At 39.6% G+C, this 18741-nt stretch overlaps 1 protein-coding gene across 9 annotated transcripts in view; it reads left to right on the top strand.

Moving 5' to 3' along the window:
- Positions 1 to 18741, top strand: part of LOC136832206 (AT-rich interactive domain-containing protein 3C-like) — a 383925-nt gene that overhangs the window by 31654 nt on the left and 333530 nt on the right. For all 9 annotated transcript variants that reach the window (XM_067093037.1, XM_067093034.1, XM_067093032.1 and 6 more), the window contains exon 2: positions 14830 to 15126. In XM_067093037.1, coding sequence (XP_066949138.1) covers positions 14830 to 15126 — 297 coding nt within the window. The remainder of the gene's footprint in view (positions 1 to 14829; positions 15127 to 18741) is intronic.

Here is an 18741-nt window from a genome sequence, read left to right as displayed (position 1 = left end):
GTCGAAATAATTGAAAGCGCGCCAAATCTAGCGCGAAAAGAGCTAAATTGGCAACACTGTCTGCTGCCCTCGTCGTACCTTGTGGCCAGGCGTCAGCGCTGAGGGTATTGATCGGGCCTTGTTTTATCTTCTTCATTCCTCGTACAAAGAGGAGAGGGGGGTCTCTAAAATGCGGTTTGGTGTGTCATGGCAGAGTTCCTTTTTGCTGCAAGGAGAGGTGGTGTGTGTGTGAGTTGGGGTGAAGGAATGAGAAGAATTTGCAAATATTGCAGTAGGGAAATGTCTGCGTACTTTGCATAAAACGTTCCCGTAATTAGTTTAAGGAAGAAGCGCGGTGTTGATTTTTAGTAGCACGCCCAGTCTCTCCTTGTTTACTTTCTCAAACCACCCCTCCCGCCCACCCAAGGAAGGGTTACCTGAATTCGACGACAGCTGTCTTCCTTTGGAGGACTTCTTGCGCGATTTAAATAATAATAATAATAATAATAATAATAATAATAATATCTTAGAAGGAGATCCGTCTTTGATGCAAACTTCGTTGAAAAGAATGGCGCCTTCTCAGCTTCGAAGAAACTTTACGCCAAATTGAGAAGGCATACAGAGTGCCATTCTTTTCAACGAAATAATTATAATTAATAATAATTATATTAATGATAATAATAATAATGCTTTCTGCAGTATTTTTGCATATTAACATTTTTTCCTAGGCTAAATGTCCATTAGGCTATTCCTTTCAGGACTCGCAAGATTTTCATGCAGTAAAGCGAATTCTCCATGAGGATAGCACATTACTTAGACCCGAGCCATTCTTACACGCAGCATAATTTATGATAGTTAATTTTTGTGCTTCTTTCAGTTAACATTTAAAAAAAAATAATTTGAGTCTTACGTAACAAAGGGGAGTTTGTTTAAATTAGTGGTGAATGGTTGCTCTTTCCCTTCTACAACTGTTGAGAGGTATAGCTTCCAGTGATTGCTCTCTCCCTTCCACCAGTGTTGAACGGTAGCGTCCAGTGATTGCTCTCTCCCTTCCACCAGTGTTGAGCGGTAGCGTCCAGTGATTGCTCTCTCCTTTCCACCAGTGTTGAGCGGTACCGTCCAGTGGTTGCTCTTTCCCTTCCACCAGTGTTGAACGGTAGCGTTCAATGGTTGCTCTTTCCCTTCCACCAGTGTTGATCAGTAGAGTCCAATGATTGCTCTCTTCCATCCACCAATGTTGAACGGTAACGTTCATTGGTTGCTCTTTCCCTTCCACCAGTGTTGAGCGGTAGCGTCCAATGATTGCTCTCTCCTTTCCACCAGTGTTGAACGGTAGCGATCAATGGTTGCTCCTTCCACCAGTGCTGAATAGTTGCTCCTTTCGCCCAGCGATGTTCCGTCGTCGCCTCTTGCCACCAGAGTTGACAAGGGTTGCTTGCCACCCTTTTTGAACGGGCCCTACCTGTCGGCAGTCTTGGCTGAGAGCTGTCGGCTCTTTTGAATGTCTTGCTTTCCACTTGTGTTGGAAGGATGCTGTCTGTGTGCTCCATTGAATATGGTATTAACGATCATATGAATTTTTCTGCAATAAACTTTAGAGATATTCATATTTCTCGTTGCTGGAGGATGTTCAGAGTTGCTATGTCGTTTGTTTGTTTGTTTGTTTGTTTTTGAAAAAGAACGCATTTGTGTTGTATTTGTATTTTTTTTTTATTCAGGATAGTCTTTTTTTTGGTAATAGAATTTCCTTCCAAGTCCGGTATGCGCTTCTCGGAACCAAAGATTGTAATAAGACTTATCCGAATTTAAATTCATATTGATCGTGTTTTCTGGATAAATGAAAATGGTTTGTATTTGTGTGATACAATTCTACTGTTATTCGTTCCTGCCCCCCCCTTTTTTTTTACAATTCGAATTTGAACCTCAAGCGTGAATTGGTACTTGACATATTTTAAATCACCCCAATTTTTGGATGACACGTATGGGAGACGATTGTAATTAAAACCCCGCAGGGGGTTAGTGCCGTCAGTGCAACTAACGTGGTGCACTGAAGCCATTACTTAAGGTTCTTTGCAGCGGGCTTTCGGCCCCTAGCTGCAGCCCCTTTCGTTCCTTTTACTGTACCTCCGTTCATAATCTCTTTCTTCTATCTTACTTTCCACCCTCTCCTAACAATTGATTCATAGTGTAACTGCGAGGTTTTTCTCTTGTTAAAGCTTTCATACCTTATGTCAAACCTTTCAGACCTTATGTCAGTTTCCGTTTCAGGGCTGAATGACCTCATAGGTCCCAGTGCTTGGCCTTCGGCCTAAATTCTGTATTCAGTTCAGTTCAATTCAGTGTAATTAAAACGAAGACTAATTCTCATTTTCGAATTCCAACATTATCATCACGTTTCTCTCAGTAGCGCTGTCTCTCAAGATGGTTTCCGTGGACATAGCTACTCGTCGGTTACTATGTGCATCCAGCAGTTTCCTGACTTTTTACACGAGAGGATCTGTCTTTCCTGAAATTAATGTTCTAGTTGGCCCTTTTCAGTCGCTCATTTTAATGGTAGGAAGTGCTCTTTGCCCGTCAGATATAACACTCCTCTTTCAGTTATTGATGGTTCACGATTGTATGAGATGATCAATTGGTGCGGTAGTAAAGTCACAGGAAAAAAAAGTCACAATTTTGGCTAGGGAAAAAGTCATGCAGAAAAAGTCACAATTTTGCCTAGGAAAAAAGTAACGGAAAAAGTAACAATTTTGGCTGGGAAAAAAAGTCACGTTAATTTGCGGTGGCAGTTAAAGTAACAAAACAGAAAATATTTTGGATGTTTCCTAGATAGTGACCCCAAGGGTGTTTGGGGGTCGTTATCTAGGACTAATATTTCTCGGGGGTCATTATCTTTATGATATTTACAGTGTTTTGTTTTTGTTTTTACGGAAATCCCCAACGGGCTTGTACTAAACACGCGGCAAAGGTGGATGCATACCGGATGAAAAACCTTTGGGGGGGTCACTATCTAGGAAAGAATTAATGTGACTTTTTTCCTGTGACTTTTTTACCTGTGACTTTTTACCTGTTATCAGTTTAGGCTGAAAGCTAGCCAATAATAATAATCTTATCTCATTTCGTTTTATTTCATCCTTGTTGGATGGTAATGATACCAGAAACCCTTTACTTCCATTACTGACATTTCTTTCCTTTGTCTGCCTAATTAACAATTTTTTTTCCGTCACTGGACCCTTAATTTAAAGAGAAAAGTCGTCAGCAGTGGATTTAAACCTTATGATTTGTGTATTTTGTCATCAGGAATAAGACCTGATTTTTCATTTTGATGTGAAGTGAAGAATTTTGACGTGCAGCTTACTTATAATTTGCTTATCTGTCAGGCTAAAAATTAAAACTTTGCTGATTTGCAGATTTACATTTTCTGGAGCTCGCTGTGCTTGATTGCTAATTATCTGCTTCATATTTTCTTGTTTGTGAATTGTCTTGTGTTCAAGTATGTCTTAGACTAACAGCGTGCATTAGTATTTGTTTGGTATGGGAATATCTGTTTATACAGGGCTTGAAAAACAGCATTTGATTAGGGTGAATGACTCGAAGGATTATTGTAGGCGAAACGCTAATGAGATCGCGACGCACATTTTAGTCCAGTATTTATAGAGGTGACACTGACAACAAGACACATTTCCCAGCCATTGGGAACTTCCGCAAGAACAGTAGCTGTAAATACTTCTCTGTCCAAATGTCTGTATAAAGCGTCACGATTCCATCTACACTATTGGCCCCCCTACCCTACCTTACCCCCAAAACTCTACCGTGGGTTAGGTGGACCACCATCTCCCCTGTACTGTAGCTGCTGAATGGAATAGGCTCCGCCCACCTGGATGAAACGCCTTCCACATAATTTACCCGGTGATGTCACACACACACACACACACATTTGGAAGATCATGCCTTGTTTTGCCAGTAAAAATAGAGTACACTTGTTCGGGAATTTCACAGCTTGTACTTTTCTTTGTTTACGAATTCTTTTCATCAATTATAGATATAGTGAAGTGCAATTCTTCAAGAAACTTACGAATTGTATTATTTTGATTTTTAATTAAATCACTTGTTCTTGAGTGCGTGGACGGATAGGTCATTAGCAAAGCTATGTGTATGGAGGCTGGAGGAGATTTAGATTGCACAAAAAGTCTTGTCGAAGAGGTTTCTTCAGCTGCGAATTATTATTCCTTGGCAACATTTATTGGGTGTATTGCCTGAATTTTGTCTATAAATTATGATAAACGGAGTTCTTGGACACGACGTTGTCGTGGTAATTACCCCACGAAGGGAAATTTAATTAACACAGTTTGTTAATAATTTTACTTATAATAGCCCATATTAAGATAGGACGGCTTTCTGATAAATGGCACTAAATGGTTCTGAATGAAGGCGTATTCGGCTTAATAAACAACTGTCGGATTTTTGGTGAAATTATCCTTCATAATAGATTTTTCTTTTACAGCGTCTCTCCAGTGACGAACTCAGCGTGAATACATTATTTAGTATCATAGGTGTGTGAATGACTTATAGGTAATTTATGGTTAATTACTAAGGACACAGGGTTAAGCAAAGGTGAACAGTTTCATCTTTCTTGAAATTGTTTTTAAACTTAGTATTGGAAATTTCTTTTAAAATCACCAACACGGTCGCTCACTGTTTTCGTTTGTATCATTCATAATTCTTGTAAGTTTCTTTGGTCATAGCAGTCTCTCTCTCTCTCTCTCTCTCTCTCTCTCTCTCTCTCTACGGTCTCAGCCCTCCCGATTTCACGGGAGACCGAAAATTCCTAATTGAAAAATTTGGTTGTGGAAGACGACCCTACAAAGCGTGGCGCTGTATCGCGCCAGATTTTCATGAGAATTTGCATACGGACCAATTTGCAGCCGGCTACATGCAGCTATTTGAGATGAGTTGCTGCATATACGAACAAATTTTGATCTTTCCTTGGTGGTGACCCCAACAAAGTTCGGGGGTCGTTATCTAGGACTAATTTTTCTTGGGGGTCATTATCTTTATGATATTTACAATCTTTTGTTTTATGTTTTTTTACGGTAATCCCCAACTGGCTTGTACTAAACGCGCCGCAAAGGTGGATATATACCGGGTTAAAAACCTTGGGGGTCACTATCTGGGAAAGATCCACAAATTTTCTCAAATTCAAATGAGCTTATGGCTTTATCACAGAGGCGTTTGAATTGCTTTCTTTCTTGAACTATCTGTCAATGTTTCCGTGTTTATAGTCCTACTTTCTTACCAAACCTTTGCATGCATTTGCTGGGCAGCATGAAAGTTTAATTTATATATTTTTTCAGCCCACTTTTATCATTTGTCGGAAATTTGACCTCCGAGGTCACGGTCTTGAGACTGGTGGTGGTTCCCTTAGCAGAGGTGTAGATGATTTTAGCATTTAAACCAGGCCATCGCAGTGTCCCCTTTGGAGGCTAGTGCCGTCAGTGCACCTCATGCGGTGCACTGTAGGCATCACTTGAGGTTCTGTGGAGCGTGCCTTTGGCCACTAGCTGCTACCCCTTTCGTTCCCTTTACTATACCTCCTTTCATATTCTCTTTTCTTCATCTTACTCTCCACAGTTGATTCATAGTGTAACTGCGAGGTTTTCCTCCTGTCACACCTTTCAAACCTTTTACTGTCAAGTTCCATTTCAGCGCTGAATGACCTCACAGGTCCCAGTGCTTGGCCTATTGCAAAATTGTATATTCAATTCAATATTCAATCCATCGGCAGTGTTTCCGGCAACAGGCTTTAAACTGATACGTGTTTTCGCTTGTGTCAGTCCGTGCGGACGCGAGTTCACATCGAAACTCCCCAAAATCTCGATAGTTGCGTGAATAGAACTTGATTAAGCGTCGGAGATTCAGTTACATTTGCTAAACCTGTTGCTGCGATTTTATGCTTCATTTATTATTATTATTTTTTTTATATCTCAGTCATCCTATTCGACTGGATGGTGTTTATAATGTGGGGTTCCGGGATGCATCCTGCCTCCTTAGGAGTCCATCACTTTTCTCACTATGTGAGCTTTTTATTATTATTATTATTATTATTATTATTATTATTATTATTATTATTATTATTATTATTATTATTAGTGTGCGTACTCTAAGTGTAGTGTTTCAGTCTTTTGTTTTGTCAATCAAAGCATATTTTGTACTGACTGTATTGTATTTGCATACAAGTTTTGTATATGTGGCCATAAATAGAAATAAGGTATATTTTATTTTTAAAAGTAGTACTGTTAGGTGACCCTCTCGATAGTCACCTTTTCGTGGAAATTGTCTTAGTTGACTCTTTGTCGTCATGGAAACCATCATAAAACGTTTTTAGTTGTGTTACGGGAAAATTGTATGATTGTTCAGTCAGTGTGAGCTAATCGTAATTTTTTTGTTTAACACGCGTCTATCAACTGTGTGTATAATGTAAAGTTCACCAACTGAAGTACGAAGCATAAAAACAACCTGTAAATGCGTTCGTCCTAAAGTAAAACAGAATATTTGCATTTGATAAAAAAAGAACGATTCCAATTAATGATGGTGTCCTTTGGTTAGTAAACAAATTTCAAGACTCTCTTCAATCCCCGAAATGATGACAGAGCTCTGAAAAAATACGAAAGTGGAAACGTCTGAGTTGAGAATCTGATTAATTACTCTCATTTCTTACTCGACGGGTTATCGGCTTTGATTTGATTGATTTTGGCTCATGAATTTTCTGCTATTCCTGGAAGAGGAGGGAGGGAGGACACATCTATTTTGGGATTGTGGGCGTCTCCTCACGATTTTCGATCCCGTGTAATTTTGGCTCGTTTCTTATGGGTCGGCGTTTCTAAATGATTTCCACGAAACGTTGTTTGGTTGCTTATGGAATATTAAGTAATTTTTAATTATGACTTAATGAGGTTAGGCAGTTCTGGTGGCAATCACGGGGCAGGCACGTATGAATTTCCACGAATGGAAATCAGGGCCCATTGGTGACATTGTTATCGGTTTTTAAACTATTTCTGTGCGATGAATAATTTCACTAACTTCCACGAATGGAAATCAAAGCCCATTGGTGACAGTGTTATAGGTTTTTAAACTATTTCTGTGCAATGAATAATTTATAGAGGACCCCTGTTACGTTTTATGAGACCAAAGACTATAACTGACAATTTGAACTGTTTGGTAGGTCTACACAAACATTATGCAACGAATAAAGTCCACGAGGCAACCGTTGACGTTTCAACAGATCAAAGGCTTTCATTAACAAATTGCAGCAGCCGTTGCTCCGCAAACCCTGCAGCGAACAGATTCCATGAGACTTGTGTCCACATTTGAGCAGAGTCAGACATGGCGTCTGCATAAGATGGCTTGTGCAATGGGTACACTCCGCACCCATAGGAGTGCTGCGTACTTCCGCTCCTTAAAGACCTGGAGACTGAACAGGCAAGAGGATTACTGGCTTTTTAGAGAAAGGAACTGTTTCTATTGGTGATTTTCTTTTTTTTTACGGATTCATCCAGCATCATAGACTAGTATTTTCTGAATACGGAAAGGCAAGATAACGAGTGTTACAAATAGGTCTTTTGAGGTGTTCCAATAAATTTTTATTAATCACCGTTATAAATTTTTCTCTTTTGCCAACAAGTGGCCTGTAACCGTGTGCTGTTGGCCATAGTACTCAAGAAATCCTGCGTTGGTTATTGAACGTAGGCTAATGATTAACTTTTTGTAATATATACAACAACTGCATACCACTGATGCTAGCGTTGTATGTTTTCCTTTGCATTGCTATGTTTCTTTGATTTTTAGAATGGCTAGCATTCATATAACTGTAACTATATATATGTATGAATGTATGTATGTATTTATTTATGTGAAGTCTGACATGAGGTCTGCCATTCCCCACTTACCTACCAATCTGGAACAAAGAAAAAGGAGGATATGGCAGGGAAAAAGAAGTGGACTTAACTTCCAAAATTAGTAAAATGACCAGAAAGTGAGTTCAACTTCTAGAGGTAGTAGACCGAACATTAGGTCTGCCCTCCAAAAGGAGTAGTACGTAGACTGAAACGTAGGCTTAACCCGCAGAGAAGGAGTGGGCCACAAAGTTGGCCCAACTGCAGAGGAGCAGAAGGCCAAAAAGTGCGCCAATCTTCTAAGGAAGTAGAACAAAATGTAGGCCTAACATCCAAAGAAGCAGTGTACCCACTTCTCCGTGGAGACGAGACTAAGGAAAACGGAAGACTGAAGTATGAAATGTGAGTACTGCAGCTTGACTGCAGGAGGCAAGAAAAATAAAACCTGTTCGAGTTAAGGGAAAATCTGTAGCGAATCAGTATTTGTAACTTTTTGTGTGCCGTTATTATCCACTGGCGAAGCGACTGGGGGGGAGGAGACACAGGGGCCGGCTAAAGAAAAGGTCGCCTTGTTTGCTGTTCTTCCTGTCCAATCCATCACAGTTTCGTTTGCTTAGCAACTTGGGTTGTAATGGTCGGATTTCGGCGATGTTTGGTTATTAGGTTGCACTTTACACGCTGTTCGATATGTTATTAAATGTTCTATCCCGTAGGGGGCGGGGTTAGTGCCGTCAGTGCACCTCATGCGGGTGCACTGTAGGCATTACTTAAGGTTCTTTGCAGAGTCCCTTCGACCCCTAGCTGCAACCCCCTTCATTCCTTGTACTGTACCTCCGTTCGTATTCTCTTTCTTCCATCTTACTTTCCACCTTCTCTTAACAATTGATTCTTAGTGCAACTGCAAGGTTTTTCTCCAGTCACACCTTTCAGTCCTTTTTTACTGTCAGTTTCCCTTCAGCGTTGAATGACCTCATAGGTACCAGCACTTGTCCTGTGGCCTAAATTCTATATATTCTATTCTATTAGATGTTCTAGGTTTTACTGTTATTTTTAGGGATGATGCCACTTTCGGTGACAAATTGAAAGTTTGAAATTTGCGTCCCTATTTACAAAATTATCAAGCGATTTAGATTTTACTTTTGACATAGGTTGCAACTAATCTGATCTCGGATGAGTTCAAGAAGGTTGAGAGTTGACATTTTGGGAGTTGGGGGTGTGGGGAGGGGAGCCAGCATTTAAGAGTATAATCTATTGCAGATTTTAGAATGATCTGTAAGGTAAATGCCAGTTTTTGTTGCAAACTGGGTTTCGACCTATTACAGTATGCATAGTTATTAGTTGATTGCCGTGATAAGTATTTAATTTGCAACAAACATGAACTTTATGGAGTTTAAATTGAAAAGACAAGGTTTGAAAAATACTCTTCAGGAATTCCTCTTTCCTGTGACAAGACTGGGATTTAGTGACATGTATCTTCTGATAAAAAAAATGACGAAGTGATTCTAATGACGATAGTCGCATCGCTTGCTCTTATCATGATCACGGTTGTCATTTGCATTGTATAGTTACGGCGTATCACCCAAGAGTGATCGTTGCCCGTCCACTTAAGGGCTTGCGATTAGACACGCGTTCGTGCGCTAGGCGGCTCTTTTGTTTGTGCACTGATATAGGAGAGAACTCGAAATTACCTCAATTTTTCTTGTGTTCTTTCTACTATTAGTTTTCCTTGGTCTTATGACGTCAGGTTGAGCCTACTCTGACTATCACATTCAGTAGAGAGAGAGAGAGAGAGAGAGAGAGAGAGAGAGAGAGAGAGAGAAGGGGTTGGTGGCACCCATAGCATTACATAATCTAAGTAATTTTCTGCTCCACCAGGAAGAGGAACAATATTAACTACCTCTCTCTCTCTCTCTCTCTCTCTCTTATTCTCTCTCTCTCTCTCTCTCTCTCTCTTTATTGTTGTCATATAATGATCAGTATAGGCTATCTTACATGATTACGCAATGCATTTCTAATGATTTCCTTTTTGTTTTTGGCGGGGAATTCCGCTCGGAAGTCATATTTGAGACAATCCAGAAAGGAACGAGTTGTCTTTCATTTCGTTTGTAGCTTCAAAACGTGATTACATTTCTTGCTGTTGGACATTATATTCATATGAATTTAATATGTTTAAGCTGGAAAGCTTTTGAAGGAAATCCATAATATGCTTTCATTTTTTCCTGTTAACTCACAAACGGCAAAATATATGACTTTGTTTTTAGTTATCATGGTTAAATAGTCCTTAGGAAAATCTTAAGTTTTCGGTCTCATTTTCCAAGAGTTTATTTTTATCTTTCTCGTTGCTCAAATCTCTGCGTATATCGTCATTGTAGTGATTACTTACCAGACAAGACACGTGACGCGCTAGATCAGTTTTCTTGATACCAGACCAGTGAAGAAAACTTGAGCATTTGCTTTTTTTTTTTTTTTTTTTGCTTGATTTTCGTGATTGCTTGAGTCAGGTAGCAATTATTCTAATGGGGGGAAAAAGTAATCTTTTGCGCTAATCTTTCAAGGCTGAAAGTGCAGTTTAGATAAGTTTAAATACAGCAATGCACTCTCTCTATTTTTATATCTTTAAAATGGCATGATGTGCACTATTTGGTGTTTTGATTGAGGCCAGAAAAGACACTGACTAGATAAGATGCTTTTACTTCAGTCTTTATGAGTTGTGTCTTTTGTTAAACAAGCAGCATCGCATTTGAGTGTTTCATAAGGAAATAGAATGTTCTCAGCCTATGGTTTTCGGACTGACCACATCATTCGGAATAGCTGCTGGGAAGTGACATTTTAACCGCTATTCCACTATTTTTGAATTGATGTGTTTCATTTGTGCGTTGGCTGATACAAGAGAGAGAGAGAGAGAGAGAGAGAGAGAGAGAGAGAGAGAGAGAGAGAGAGAGAGAGAGAGAGTAGCTTTAGGCTCTTTCATGAATTATTTCATCCTGATGAATAGAATATTAATCGTCGAGGCCTAGGCCTACACCTACCTAATTATGATAATATATGATTGAAAGCGTTTTGACGTGTATTGACCACTCACAATTGTTGCTTTACTCTCTCTCTCTCTCTCTCTCTCTCTCTCTCTCTCTCTCTCTCTCTCTCTCTCACTAACAACCAAGTACTTTATTCATTGTGGGTTCCTCGCTGTGTGAGCCAGAAGCCATACTATGCACGACGCACGACGACCAGGAAAAGCTACAGGAAAAATCTGTTTATTTTTCTAAGTTTCAAAAGCATTGGCACCTACCATCGAGAGCGTTCGATTCAGGCTGATAAACGAGAAGAACGTATCACCTTCTTTTTCTTTAGTTTTTGACCCCCCCAGTCCCAGCCCCCTCCCCCTTCGCATGTTCTGGATCTACTATACCCATGCCATGCCCCGTGCCACACACACATTCCCGCAAGGAGCCAGCTGCTCGATCATAACTTTATTGCCCATTAAATCGTATTATTAGATTTACGACTTTTCTGTTTAATGGTCTCCCGACGTCTCATGATATCACCTACACACACCACCACCGTCACCCCCTCCTCCTCCTCCTCCTCCTCCTCCTCCTCCTCCTCCTCCTCCTCCTCCTCCTCCTCCTCCGCCCACGCCCTCCCTCCTTCAAGCTCTTCTCCATTCACTGTAACATCCCTTCGATCAGGAATTCTTCCATTCTCTCATATCATGATGATGCCTCACGTCGTGACTTCTCCCACTGACGCTCTGTCAACCTTTCATGTCTCTCTTACTATATTCTCATTTCACTGGCTTTTGCCTTGGTATTACCTGCTCTCTACTCTTCATGCTCGTTCGTACTGATCTACGTCACTTCATGCCTTATTACTAATCATGAACTTCTTTGAATAGTATGTGTAAATATATATATATATATATATATATATATATATATATATATATATATATATATATATATATATATATATATATATATATGTAGATGTATATTACATTAATTTATATATATATATATATATATATATATATATATTATATATATATATGTATATATATATATATATATATATATATATATGTATATATATATATATATATATATATATATATATATTTATTTATTTATTTATTTATTTATAATTATTCCTTTTTAGTTAAAAGGGTCACGACGTTCGTCTCACTAACGAACGACATTATAGGAGAGTCAGAATGGTAACACCTGAGCGACCCCTGGTGTGGGAAAGAGCAGGGCAGGCGGCCGGGGTTCGAATCCTTGGCGAATATTCGATATAGGATGACTCATTTAAAACCCAGTGTGTCTCATGAGTTAGTTAGTTATAAATTATTTGTTTAATAGACTCTGAACCTTTTAGGGTCTTTTAGTCAACTGACTCTGAATCTTAACTTTGTCATTAGTCAACAAGTTGATCTTAGCATGGGTGGAGAAATGCAGGCAACTAGCAACTTCATTCGAAAATAGTAGGTGAGAATTGTACATGTAACAACTAGTTCATACATACATACATACATACATACATCCTTGATAGCGTTTTGGAATATTTACCGTACAAGTCCACATCAGCTCTGGAAATGTCAGGCTAAAAAAACTACAAGGCAAAAAATATTTCTGCAGATCTGAGTCTGAAGTAGCATTAAAATATTTGTTATGAAAAAAAATAACAAAGTGAGAGAGAGAGAGAGAGAGAGAGAGAGAGAGAGAGAGAGAGAGAGAGAGAGAGAGAGAGAGAGAGGTGGGGTTCCCACTTTTATTTTTTCCGTGTTAACTATTCCGTTTTCTAAAATTTTGTTGGGACGCTCGAACTCCGCAATCAAGGAAATGCACAGAGAAATAATATTACCCTGAGATTTCATTGCATTTCGCATCTTGAGTAGCAGCGTATTCGCCGTCATCGAAGTTTTTCAAGTCTACGCGGGAGGGACATTCCGTCTTTAGGATGTAGGGAGCGTTGCGAGAAGAGACACGCTCCTAGGTAGGATTAATCCTGCTCCTAGGTAGGACCCCCGAGGGTACCCGTGGGTGGAAGGGAGATGCGAATCCTGAACCCTTATTGGGAACACTTCTCCAATGCTTTGCATCATTAATGAATATTGTTTATATTTATCATCCCCACCCGCGACATTTAGGAACGGGGTGTGGGCACAGCGATAGGGCACGATTTCAATCTTTGTGGATGCCTCAACAAAGGTCATAGTCGCGTGTCCGTGCCCAATAAAATTCGTGGCCAAATGAACGTAGGAACATGCATGTTGGTGCATTCCTCGAAGGTCGCCGATGATAGGGTCATGTCAGGAAAACAGAGAGAGAGAGAGATAGAGAGAGAGAGAGAGAGAGAGAGAGAGACGTTTACAGGGATGAAAGAGAGAAAGAGAGAGGAGAGAGAATTACGGAAATGAGAGAGAGAGAGAGAGAATAAATTACGGAGGGGAGAGAGAGAGAGAAAATAAATTACGGAGGTGATAGAGAGAGAGAGACGTTTACAGGGATGAAAGAGAGAGGAGAGAGAATTACGGAGATGAGAGAGAGAGAAAAAAAAATTACGGAGGTGAGAGAGAGATAGAGAGAGATAGATAGATAGATAGATAGATAATAGATTCCTCAACTCTCGGCCCTAATATGAAAGACCGGCAATTGCTTGCATCGTCAAAAATCCTTTTCTGTTTTTATTGTTTTGAGAAAGAAACAATCTTAGTGGGAAATAATGAAGAAAGAAACAATCTTAGTGGGAAATAGTGAAGAAAGAAACAATCTTAGTGGGAAATAATGGAGAAAGAAACAATCTTAGTGGGAAATAATGGAGAAAGAAACAATCTTAGTGGGAAATAATGGAGAAAGAAACAATCTTAGTGGGAAATAATGGAGAAAGAAACAATCTTAGTGGGAAATAATGGAGTAAAAAACAGTGGGAAATAATGGAGTAAGAAACAATCTTAGTGGGAAATAATAGAGAAAAAAACAGTCTTAGTGGGAAATAATGGAGAAAGAAACAATCTTAGTGGGAAATAATGGAGTAAACAACAGTGGGAAATAATGGAGAAAGAAACAATCTTAGTGGGAAATAATAGAGAAAGAAACAGTCTTAGTGGGAAATAATGGAGAAAGAAACAATCTTAGTGGGAAATAATGGAGAAAGAAACAATCTTAGTGGGAAATAATGGAGAAAGAAACAATCTTAGTGGGAAATAATGGGGAAGGAAACAATGGGAAATAATGGAGACAGAAGCAATCTTAGTGGGAAATAATGGAGAAAGAAACAATCTTAGTGGGAAATAGTAGAGAAAGAAACAGTGGAGATAATAGAGAAAGAAACAATCTTAGTGGGAAATAAGCATTCACGATCCGAAATTAAATATATTCCATCGAATGCTGCGCAAGTTCAATGCTCCTAAAATTGTTTTTATAGTTGATACCCGGTTAGAGAGAGGAGTGAAGGTTGATGTCTTGGGGTTAATGTATGTTAGAAGGGTATCGCTGGGGGACGAGGTCGAGAGGGGGAAGGGAAAGGAGAGGGGGGTCGTAATCAGGAAACGTCAGGTAGATAGATATGATAACAGACCATCTTAGCAGGTGTCTTCTAGGCAGTATATGGCGACCAAAGTCGAGACATGTCACACTTCATAAGGCCAAAATGGATGATCAAGTATCCCTGGGAGGTCTTCCAGAGACTTTCCTTTTTGTGTACAGTAAAGGATCCTCTTGAAACTTTGTAGAGACCACGAGGGCTGGAGTTTAACATGTATTGTTTATTGTATGTGTTTTTTTATTTAGGTATCCTGCCAATGATAATTCAGAGATATCCCAAGTTTCATTGTCTATTCATGCATGATAATGACCTCCGCAACTGTAGAGGTCAGTTTTAAAATCTTGAAATATGTAGCAGGTAGGTGTGAAATAAGGTTTATGGTTGAAATATTAATTCATTTTGTTATTCATTTCAGTCGGGTACAGACGAACGCGTCTCTGACATGGAACAAGAGGACAGCCTGGGTTTGATGGGCGGCCGCGACAGCCCACTGAAGCCCGTCGGAGGCGCTTTGGAGGGCGAGGACATTCTAGCCAAACTTCGCCAGCAAGTGTCCGCTGCGTCCTTGTTCACGCACGCCCGCGAGAGCGTCCTAAGCGGCTCGTCGCCTCCTCGCACCGGTTCCCCAAATCACATAAACAACAACAATAATAATAGTCATAATCTATACGATAGATTGCACACCCTCCTGCAGGCTAAAATGAAGAGAGAGGTGAGTGGTGAGGTTCGGCTGTATATATCCCTGCATTTTAGACTCATTGCTACAGACATTTTTCTCCTCTTAACATTTCATTATTTTTTTTTCAGCAGGTGTTATTCTTTTGGCAAAGCTTGCTTTGATATGTGTAGCCAAGGTACTTCTGTTTTCTTATGCTTAGTAGAATAGCTAGTAGGATTCTACCTTTAGGGTAATAGCTTTTTTTTTTTTTTACTTTTGGGGACCTAATAGCTTAAAGCTAATGTATTAAAAGGACTTTGGTAGCTTCGTTTTACATTCATATTGAAGATTTTGCCCTGCTTTCTGTTCTCTTAACAGTTTATTTAGTATTCATTCAATTATTATCTTAACTTTTTCGTTCTGGATGTTTTTGCTAGTCGGTCATTTTTCGTGTAGTTAAAGTAGACATCCATCGAACTACGGACAATATAGGTAGTCAACTTCAAAGGGAAATTATTATAAAGAAATCGAAGCACGAAGAACCACCTCAGCAGTGAGGATTGACCACTTTCCCGCGAAGGTATAATTGCAGACGTATTAAAAAAAATCAGCAACATTATCTCTAATATCTTGTATCCTTAATGAACAGCAATTTTGGAAGCTTGACCGGCATTACAACTCATTGGTGAGTGCTCTCTCTGGAGGTTATAGCCTGTGGCAAATTCTTCCCGTATAACTGACATGGCTTTGTCCAGTTGAGATCTTCGGTTGCTTGCCTGATCACTCAAACAAACGCTCATGATAAATCTAGAATCAGACAATGACGTTTATATTTTGCGAGAATCTGAAAGGAAAGGAGATATGTGGCCCCTTAAGAACCTGGTTACACAAATTTGTTTTACACTGGACGCTTCGGGTATCACATAATGGAGCATCCCCGTAGGGGGTTAGCGCCGTCAGTGTACCTCATGCGGTGCGCTGTAGGCATTACTTAAGGTTCTTTGCAGCGTTTCTTCGGCCCCTAGCTGCAACCCCTTTTGTTCCTTTTACTGTACCTCCTCCGTTCATATTCTCTTTCTTCCATCATACTTTCCACCCTCTCCTAACAATTTGTTCATAGTGCAACTGCGAGGTTTTCCTCCTGTTACACCTTTCAAACCTTTTGCTGTCAATTTCCGTTTCATCGCGGAATGACCTCATTGGTCCCAGTGCTTGGCCTTTGGCCTAAATTCTATATTTAGTTCAGTTCATAATGGTGCATCATCTAAACCAGATTTAGCTGTATCTGGCGTTCCACAATGAACGGTTCTTTGAATCATCACGATAGTGACTTGGATAGCAACCTTTAGATTTCATTTATCTCTCAATTGCTTATCTATCATCATCTTTGCCTCACAGGCTACCGTCTGATCTTGACGGCGATAAATAGCCGCCTCATTCTCGGCTCTTTGGCTTTGGATGGCGTTTGTCCATCTAGAATGTTACCGGTGACTTTAGCCTCCTGGAATACCAGGCTTTCGACAAAACTGCGAACACTTAAGGAAAATTACTAGTTATTGTGAAGTATTCCAGGAGCAAGGTAGCGAAACCATCCTGAATGGGGGCGAATATTTTAACGCATACTCTCTGTTAAGAAGTCTCAGTGCGTTCTTTATCATTTTGATCCAGGCGGAAAAGTAGTTTGGAAAAATTTCTTGGTCTAAGACCTTGACTTCTTCTTCTTCTTCTGTTGTGAATTGTCGACTAAGAGTAACACTTCTCAGAGAGGTGAGATTAACATGTGCTCATCGTATCAGTCATACATATATGGTCACCGATATAATTTCTCTGTCACTGAAACTACTAAACGACAGAATAAATGAGGGATGCTACGCAATTCTACAGAGCATATAGGGAAATTAACAGACTTAATTTTAGTTCTAGTTTTACAGCAATGAAATAGGTGTCTAGAGTTGGCGTGGATGCTGTGAAATATTGTTCATTAAAAAGTAAGGAAATAGTTTCAAATTTACCTTCATGTCTTCTTAAGCAGTAGGCCCTTGCTTTTCAATTCTCCCATAGCTCTAAAACTTGGAATGAGATACTCCTAACCTCAAATTTCACAATCGAAATCCCTGTGAGGTTGCTTTGGATTTGTTGTTGCAACCCCACAGCTGTGAAGTTCCCGTAGGCGGGTCGAGTCAGTGCACTTCATCTGGTGTACTGTAGGCATTATTTAAGGTTCTTCGATGCGTCCTTTTGGCCATAGCTGCAACCCATTTCATTCGTTTTACTGTACCTCCGTTCATATTCTCTCTCTTTCATCTTACTTTCCACCCTTTCCTGACAACTGTTTCATAGGGCAACTGCGAGGTTTTCCTCCTGTTACACCTTTAAAGCCTTTCTACTTGAAATTTCCCTTTCAGCGCTGAATGACCTCATGGGTCCCAGTGCTTGGCCTTTGACCCAAATTTTATATTCCATTCCATTTCGTGCCACAGCTATGGAGAATGTAAGTTCTATATGAGAAAAAATTTATATAATAATATATATATATATATATATATATATATATATATATATATATATATATATATATATATATATATATATATATATACACATACATACACTGTACCTGTACATATACATATCTACATGTATAAATTCCCAGATAAAGCAAGACATGACTAGCTTAAGACGTCAAACAGTCATAACGAAGAACGTTATTCAGACAGCGTCCGTCGCTCCGTAATGCATTCCACAGTCAGTTGTGACCTCATCGTTCACTTTCGGGCATCATTTAAATATTGAGCGATTCCACGTTGGGGATGCCCTACTAGGTAGCCTTCACCCCGAAGGACCTTAATCTTTATACTGTCATCTCTCTCTCTCTCTCTCTCTCTCTCTCTCTCTCTCTCTCTCTCTCTCTCTCTGGGCTTCGTGGTTCAATTAGTTCTGGCTCACAACAGAGGAAGACGAGTTCAATCCCCTTGGTGGGCAAGAAAGGAACTGTTTGGAAGAGTTTCCTAAAACTAGTTTGCCTTTCTGCTGGGGTAAACAATGAATTAGTACCTGGTTATTAGTCGACTGCCGTAGATTAAAACTCGCTTTCTTGAAAGGGCTTTACGAGTAGCATTCATTTCGTTGCCATCAGATCTCCGTTTTTATTTTTTTCACATGTTTCTAAGAGAAAGTTACACACACAGGCAGGCAGGGAGGAAGGCAATCACACACACACACACACACACACACACACACACACACATATATATATATATATATATATATATATATATATATATATATATATATATATATATATATATATATATAACATTGGTGCAAAATAAGTATTCACTAAAAAATTTATACTTAGCTCATAACTGCTCGTGTGCGTGTATACACACACTTGTAACTTGACACATGTAACTTGGCTATGAAACAGGACGCAATCAGTAACCTACAGATGCAACGTTGAAGAGCGCACAACAGAAAGACAGTCAGGCTATAGCAAAGACGCCGTCCACGCGCCGCATAGCCAAGAGCAATAAACAAAGTCACTGAGAGCGAGGAGATAAGTAAACGGAAGGCAAAATGTGTGTGACAAAAGAGGAGGCACGAAGAGAAAAGAGATTAACGCTTAATGAATGCACATAGAGATACACTAAACTACATTCTTATTCATTC

This window comes from Macrobrachium rosenbergii, chromosome 49 (genome assembly GCF_040412425.1).
Source record: "Macrobrachium rosenbergii isolate ZJJX-2024 chromosome 49, ASM4041242v1, whole genome shotgun sequence".
Taxonomy (NCBI): Eukaryota; Metazoa; Arthropoda; class Malacostraca; order Decapoda; family Palaemonidae; genus Macrobrachium; species Macrobrachium rosenbergii.
The sequence above is the reverse complement of the archived record's forward strand: the minus strand, read 5'-3'. Positions and strand labels throughout refer to the sequence as shown.